We start from the raw sequence: 8,652 nt of genomic DNA, 5'->3' as shown, positions 1-8,652 counted from the left end.
TACAGTGGGAGTGACCCGGAAAGAGCCGGAAAGGAAATTTAGCTTCCATTCAGTTCACCAAAACGTATCGCTCAAAAATATTTTAATATTTTTGTTTGAAAATACATGCTTTACAGACAAAAATATATAAAAATAAACAATTATGAGAATGCGTTTTATTGAGAAATAAAAAGCTTTAGTGCATTTGCTGTTCACTTATTTACAACAATTTTGTTGAGGTTCTAGAATATCGAGATACTAAAGAAAATTATACTATAGTTCCCTTATGCAAAAGTAAAAATCCCGCCTACTGTATATATAACAATAAAAATGTGTTAAACTGGTAACATCTTGGTTCTCCTTAAAGACGTACTGCTGGTATGCTAAGAGAATAAAAATGACCCAAAGCAAGCATTCAAAAACCAACTTCTGCTGAACAGAACAAATACAATTAAGAAAACTTTGTCAAAGTAGATAACGAACAGGTCTATTACCAGCATAAAACTGTTGTATGTCAGAAAGACGTCACTCAACAATTCCTCAGATACAAACAGATTTATTCTGAACAACTCTGTAGTCAACAAAAGCAACAGCAGTGCTGAACAAGCAAATAAGAAAAATCCTGTCATGTTATATTATGGAAAATTCAATCCAAAGCAGGTATTTTGCAGTGGAAAATCAGTGAGAGAAAGAAAAAAAAAAAAAAAAAAAAAAGTTTTTTAAAGCTGATAAACAGGTAATGAATAAGGTTTTGTTGCATAAGAAGTATAGAAATTCCTTCAGATCTTGCTAGTTCCTTTCGTCTAAGGTTTCTCCAGCTGAACGTCATAGTCTCCGACATTGCCCACATCTTGGTAGGTACACTGAACCTGCGAGCGCTGGATCTGGTGGTAGGCAGAGTTGCAGTCGTCCAGGTTCAGACCCTGTCAACGGTCGAGCAGGTAACGGAAGGTGAAGTGGGTGAACGGAGAAGAAAATGAAGATGACCGCATACACGCCTTTAACAAGTCTGAGTGGCACAAGCTAAAGAAAACTCACTTCGTAAATGTTCTCTTCCTCAATGTTGCTCTTCTTCTTCTGCAATTCACTCTCTCTCCTTGTCTGGAAAAGAGGAGACAACAGTTATGTAAGATCTTAATTGTACCAGACACAGATTTCACTGTCATAACCATTATTAGACATTGGTCTATTTGCTGTAGAACATTTTAAATCTTATAAGAATCCATTTCAGTTATTTTTTTTTCCAATGTTAGTAAAACAAACTTATTTATTCATACAGCTTGATATATTATTGAAGAATGGATGTTACACTGGCAACACAGCAGGAACTGTTTTTTGACAAGGACCAGAAACCTTACAGTTAAACGCATCATCAGCCTACCGTACTGGGCATCACACTCTTCTTACCTTACCGATCAGTATAGTCCCAGGCACCATCAGACAGAGCAAAAGCATAATCCCTTCTGCCACAAGGATTCTGTTTTTGGCGCTTTCACTGATGTTTATAATCTTCTCTATTGGTTCTGTGAGAACACTTGAGATAAGAGCACTGCATGGTAACGTTATCCAGACGAACAAGCAGATGGACAGGAAAAGATAGGCAAAGGTAAATTATAAGTACGGCAAGAGGATCTTCAGCAACTTCAGAATGTTTATCCCTCAAAATAGGTACACTGGGTCCTCAGTTTATAAACACACTTGGGTCTGGAAATCTGTTCATAACTTGATTTGTTTATAACTCCAAAGCTACTTTTACCAGTAGGTTGTAATCAATAAAAGCCAAATAATAATGGATTAGATTGTGTAAAAACATCAGAAAAATCCAAAAAAAAAAAAAAATCTCTAACACTTGCAGACATTTTTAATAAGCACCAGTGCAGGGTCACGGTAGTCTCCTGCATCCCAGAAGCATACCACGCGAGGCAGGGTTCACTCGGCTACACTCCTAAGTACATTAAAAATGAGAAAATTAAAGGTAATGGAAATGACTACTACATAATCTCTGCAACCATTTATACAATGCTGCTGAACGATTCAGCTCACAAATATGTCTTGCGTTCATCAGCTTCTGGCCACGTTTACCTACCTACCTACCTAACATTTAACTTCATCATTTACTTCTGGTAGATGCTAAACTTTCGTTGCTGTGTACTTGTACTACGCAATGACAAAGTTGGATCTATCTATCCATCTATCTATAAAGCTAATAGAAGATTAACCAATGTCCTCTGATTTATTTACAGGTAAGAGTCTTGAATATAGCAATGGTAAATGTCAATTGCTGATTAATTCATTGCATAAACATATTTTGTTAATGATCACCAATAGGAACACCTGGCACGAGCTATCAACATCATGAAAGTGAGCAGAACGAAGCCGGTCCTATGCTCCTTTTTCGTTTCTATTCCGAGCGCACTTTACCGCCAAGTAACGGCTGCATTCGGTAACGGAGGTGGCTTTTGCTTGCCAGACAAATTTTTAGAAAAAAAAGCACTGGTGAAGAAAATGCAATAAAAACACGAAAATGCTTCTTTGAAAATTCCTAACCTGAATGTTTGTAAATTGAGGAAGCAGTGTATGTAAGAAGTTCAGCCGAGGTCATATGTTGGGACTGAAGTATATAGAAGCAGCTGGACATTTCGGAGCACATCACTTATCACAGCAGCACGGAGAGGACATCGTGTGTGCGCTTCACTCACTGTAGACTTGCAGGAAGGTGCCAGGGGAGATGAACATCTTCGTGTGGTTTAGTAAACAGCAGTATAAGCCGGTGTCATTTAGTCTGACATTTATTAGTTTCAGCGTGAAACAGTTTTCTTGGGAATTGAATACGGTAACTCTTGTGTCTAAATTCACCCTAGAATGTGTGCTGCTGTTAGGGGAGAAAACGATCCAGCGTGCTTGTACTGATCCTTGGGTGGTGGTGTAGCAGCAATTCAGTTCAGCCGAGCCATCTAGCTTGACCTGAAGAGATGGCTCAACGAGGCTAAAGTTCACTGCAATCTGGCTGCCGCAGGCAACAGCTGGAGAACGAAAGAACCGTGAGATGGCATAGTCGATGTGTCATATAACACATTTACATTTACTCATTTAGCAGATGCTTTTCTCCAAAGCGACGTACATCTCATAGAAAATACAATGTGTTCATTACATTAGGAGAAAGACAGGCATAGTCGCGGACGTGATTCTTAAGTAAACCTAGTTTCCATTTTTGCACCAATGTTCATCACACGAGTAGGTGCATAAAACTCAGGATCAAAGAATCCTATCACCTTCCTAAATTTTCTCTTTTTTTTTTTTTTTTTTTTTTAAAAAAAAAGGTACACAAACATTTACATACAACACAGGAGTAGCCGCTGTATAAAGGCTTAACACGCCTGGCCTTTCTAACGTAACGCTGAAGCAGACGCACATTGTTTTGCTCCCACTGTGACGATTTATCCATAAGTACTGAGGTTCCCCAGGGTTCAATCTCAATGCTATATTAAGAAGCACTTAACTATAAACAAGATGTAATCCTATATATTATAAGGAAATCAATTAGTCCCTGATTGACCTGAAAGGAAGGTGAGGTACACTGCCACCAAAATAACTATTTATAAATAAATGAAAAACAACCTATAATAAGGTCCTTGAGGTCTGGCGTTGTGGTTCCACATTATACAATCGTTGGTGTTTAGATAACGGAGAAGTGTGTCTGGAGCCTAGGAGTGACGAACATAAGAAGCTCCCAATTCAAAACGCACCTTTTCCAGACTCGCATCTCCCTTGATCTTTAAGTACACAATAAACATGCATTTGTGTTTAATAAACATGCATTTAAATAATTTGTTTAATCCTTTATGCAACTTCTCATGTCATGTATATTGGCTCATATAGTGGAACGTGACTAATTTAGAATCACAAGTCCTTATTCTTCCGCTGACACGATAAGCTCTTTTAGAGATGTACATTGCTTTGGAGAAAAGCGTCTGTTAAATGAATCATGAATGCAGATGTAATTTGTCTCCGCTGGCACACAATTGCGCGTAACAAAGGATAGATGGCTAAAAGTACACGGAACTATAAAGTGTTAGAGTAGGTGGAAAACAGGAGCCCTGAACTTTTGTTCTTGCAGGCTTTTGTTCGAGAGCACTTCATAGAACTTGTGACACCGAATAAAGCAAATCACTTTTTCCACATAAGGTCAAAAATAAAACTGCAGCCACTTTGGATAATTCCCGCAAAACAATGGCACCCATTTATCTTCGAAATATTTTTCAATTTCAAGGTTATTTTCGCAGTGGAATTGCCTAATTGGCATTTAAAAAGAACATCAATTTGAATAAAATCTACACTGCTGCCCACAGGATCAAGACTCGAGTGCCCCCAGTGAAGTTCACCATAACACTATGTGGCTTTGCAGAACGGAAACAAAAACGAAAAAAAAAAAAGCTGAGAGACCCCTGGTTGCAGCTGTGTCACTTGGTCCCGGAGGAGATGAGCTCCAGCAGGGCAGAACGGAGACGTTAAAAAATACCACAGTGTGCTTTGTCACAAACTATACTGTTCTCAACACTACATGTTACTACATGGAGACATCAAGAAGTCATACTCACTCTGTATATGAAGCTATAATACATTTCATAACTTAAGACACGTCAATGGAAATTTCAGTCTTTTTAATGTTAAAAGCAAACTGCTCATGATTTAACACAATACCAACTATTTATTCCATGCACTGTGATAACTCAGTCATCAAACTCGCAATAATTTACGCATCAGCATGTCCATTACCCACCTGCACAGCAACAGAGGAGAAGGATCGCTCTTGGCACCATCTTATTTTAGGAGATGCTTTTCAGAATGCCGACGCACTACTAAAAGAGACAGGGAAAGAGGTTCTTTGCAGTTCTCTTGTTGTCTTGCCTCTCTTACCCTTCTTTGGCTTCTTGTCCCTCCCCCCACCCAATTTTTTTTTAAAAAAAAAAAGAAAAAAGTCAGTACCCTTGCATCTACCCTTCTTATTTCTCTATCCAAGCCCCAGTCACCCTTACCTGAACCCTTTCCTGTTCGTGCAAGCGTTGCTCCCTCTTTTTTCCCCCCCAAACACACTCTCCTTCAAGTTAGTCCACCCGTCCGTCTCCGCTCTCAGCCTTGATGTGGACGGCTCCCTTGCAGTCCCTTTCTGCACCTGCCACGCAGGAGATGTGCTCCGGCGGTTTTGAGAAGCGTTCCACGCTGGCAGCGTGCAGTTTGCTCAAGTGAAACTCGCCCCTAGTGCTGCAGACATATTTCCCATTACGCCGTGTTGCTGGGAGACCTTTGCACGCACTTGGTCGTACGCCCCTTTTCTAGTTTCTTTCACCGCATTGCAAATACCTCTAGAACCTATTGCAAGCAGAGTTTTATTGGTTTACATGTTAATTTTCATAAATGCAATTAAAAAAAAGTGCAGCACTTTATCGCGCTTCTGTCATGTCTCCGGCTAAACTCGTTATGCATTTCATTTGTTTACGTGCCCCTTGGTTATCCTTAATACAAAAGTGCATTGTAAACATTTACAGGTCAGAAATTAAATGAATTGCTCAGTTGGGACTTTAACCAAAATACATTTCCAGTATTGACCCATTTAGTGCTGCTTGAAAGGATGTCAACACTATAGGTATGTCATTATTCATGCATAAAATATTACAATAAACAAATGATTGATTCACACACTTGATCCCACCTACCTATTTGGTTTAACCAGTGCAACTTGGGCTCTACTTATTTCTGCACCACTTCTGTTTTTTTTGATACACACGATTTCCTCTAAAGCAACATAAGGAATTGGTCATTACACACCTATTATGTCAAAAGACTGATTCTCATGAAATAACCATTTCCTGGTAAAACTAAGGGACACAAGGGGTTTGAATACTTTCAAGCAGCACTGTATATGGCTTTAGTTAGAGCAACTATGATGAAGTACTTCGCTTGGGCATTCCACAACAGCGGCAAGGAAAGGGAAGTCAATCCTCAGGCTTTAGGTTACAAATTCATGTCCTTAACGCTAAACTATGTCTATGCCTATAAAGGAGCATATATAATGGCTGCAAGGCTCTTTTATGTGACAAATGGCATTTTTTTTTTAAGCATACAAACAAAATTTCAGCAGGGATTTGTGTTCTGCTCAGTTTCCTTCTCAACCCATGCTCTTCTAACAATTTAATTTCTATTTAGACAGGAACAAAAAAAAATGACAGAATTTTCCATTTATTATAAAAAGAAAATTAAAAAAAACGTACCTCAACTCTTAAGGATACATAATTAAAACCCTCTTAAAACAAGATCGAAAGCCCAAATACACAGTACAGTTCTGGTATATTTATATAGATAAGAAAGACACGTGCTAGGGTGCCTTAAACAGTGATCAGACCTGCTCTACACAAAGCACTGACTGGAGAAAACGGGACAAGTGAACTGGATGGCTAATGGACAAGCCACTCGTGGGTACAGAATGTCCAGGTCTTAGATATTATGATGCCATCTGCCAAGGTGCCAAGAGCTACCCCATGATGCACTTTACACTGAATGGTCAATCAGCTCTATATTTTATGGTCCTGTTTGCTACAGCAGCAGAAATAACGTAATAATGTCACAGTCCACAGTGTTTCCAAGAAAGCCCTTTGAAAAGAAAAAGGCTTGATCATTAGACAAGGCACCCATTTCTATAAATATATATCAAATTAAATCAAATATCTGACTATGTATTTGCATATAGGATACACATGGAAAGCGAGAGAGAGGGGGTAATGGTGGGTCCAATATGGAGAGGCAGATGACTGCAAAGCGTGAACAGCTGCGCACACAGTCCAGCACACTGGGCTGCGAGCTGCCAAACAAGTGGGGTGAGGGACATCCGTGAAGAAGGAGTTTAATGCATCTAGACTGTTTCAGATTAAGGGGCAATACATGTGCATTTTCAGTTACGCCACCTATAATTATAAACAACATTACTTTTAAATATCAAATTCAATGAAAGGCTTCACTAGAAATCAGGGTTTCATGGTACAGCATTTTACTTTTTTTTTTCTTTTAAATTTTCCCTTTTATCCCCTCCCACCCCCCCTTTGGCCCCATGCTTGTCTTGGCTGAAGATGTGAATGCAACAGAAGTCATGCTTTGCTTGCTCATTTCCCACTCTCTCTTATGATTGGCAATGCATAGTAAATACTTACATTAGACATTTCTTCCAAAATAACCCCACCCACCCATTAAAGCATAAAAAAGAACTACTTGGTAACATACACAGATTGTGCAATGGGATTTTGGAGCAAAAACGAGAATAGGCTGCTACTAGGAGAACAGCATGCATTTAGAACTGTGTCACAATTTGTGACCGTGGTGCGTGAGGGAATAAGGGACTAGGAAGGGAGGGAGAGAGAGAGACACACACATGGATAAAAATGGCAGATCTCATGACGAAACAGAAGTCATTCCATACACAGAAAATGAGTCCTTTGTAAATGCAGCCACGAAGCCGTCAGCTTCGGAAACCATCAAGAAGAAAATAGAGGAAAGGGCAGCTTAACTTCTATTTCTTGGAGCGTGCAACAGTCCACTGTGCAGGAAACAGTAAAAATTGCATAACTGTGCAGCAGGAATGACAAGCATACTGCAGAAGTCAGAATGCATATTCATAATTATTGCAAAAAATACTAAATTACAGTAATAGAAATAACAACAGTTGCATCTTGATTACACCATCTTCATGACTTTTGGTGCCATACTGTCTTTCTCTCACTTTATTAGCCATAGCACTGGCAAGAAGCCTCAATACACTTAACTCACCACTACACAAAGTAGCCCATTGTAATATAATACAACCCGGCACATTGTGGTACAGTACGTGGTTGAAATGGTCCCGTTTGAAGCAGACTCAGCCAGGTCCCGTTTTTCAGTGCACAGTGAGCTGTACAGCTGAACCTTAACCCAATGAAAACCCCTCCTGTGCAGTGATACAATTGACGGTAAATAATAAATTGCTACTGTACACAGAGTGCTGCCAATACAATTAAGTTGCTAATATGAATGAAATGAGAAATTAATGCCCCCCCAACACACACACAGGACTACAGTAGGTTGTATAATCTGTTCTGTCACTCATTTGGAAAAACAAAAATGCAGCATTTTGGCTACCGGGTTTAAAGGCAATACAATTTAATAATTTTCACCGAAGTTAAGGGCTTCGATGCTTTGTTGCTGATGAAGGCATCCTGCCGAAACGCATCTGTCTCATTGTGAAAAATAAAACTTTTGGTAAGCTCATGTGTGCTCTCCCATCTTCGCTTTAATTAAACAAATACAATGAATACCACTATTTTGACAGAAGAAATTACTGTACATTACTGCATATTCCTGCAGTGCCAAGTACGACGCACTTTTACCCCCTCCACCCTTCTGAATACAGCACTAATCAAGCGATTTTGACTGAAGTCACAACAGAATGTGACATCAGTGGCCCTCGTTGTGTACATATTAGGTGCATCTAAGATGCTTGAAATTAACCAGTGTATCCTTGTGCTTCTGTTGCGCTGTTCACCAACCTGCTACAAACCTGCAACTTGTGGATACATGTTCCAACATTTCTCAGAGCCCCTTCAAGGGTGCCACTGCTCTCAAGGTCACTCTGTTCCTCACCACCACCTC

General features: G+C 39.5%; 1 protein-coding gene across 1 annotated transcript; it reads right to left on the bottom strand.

Moving 5' to 3' along the window:
• Positions 1-193: 193 nt before the first annotated feature.
• Positions 194-8,584, bottom strand: cd79a (CD79a molecule, immunoglobulin-associated alpha). The gene is made up of 6 exons (XM_018732241.2): positions 5,016-8,584; positions 4,760-4,838; positions 2,679-3,002; positions 1,387-1,502; positions 1,018-1,080; positions 194-902 (listed from the first exon to the last, which is right to left on the bottom strand). Exons 2-6 carry the CDS (start codon positions 4,797-4,799, stop codon positions 783-785), a joined length of 663 nt encoding a protein of 220 aa, XP_018587757.1. The 5' UTR covers positions 4,800-4,838; positions 5,016-8,584; the 3' UTR covers positions 194-782.
• Positions 8,585-8,652: the final 68 nt, after the last annotated feature.

Source organism: Scleropages formosus, chromosome 18 (assembly GCF_900964775.1).
Source record: "Scleropages formosus chromosome 18, fSclFor1.1, whole genome shotgun sequence".
Classification (NCBI taxonomy): Eukaryota; Metazoa; Chordata; class Actinopteri; order Osteoglossiformes; family Osteoglossidae; genus Scleropages; species Scleropages formosus.
This window is presented reverse-complemented; position numbering and strand designations above follow the sequence as displayed.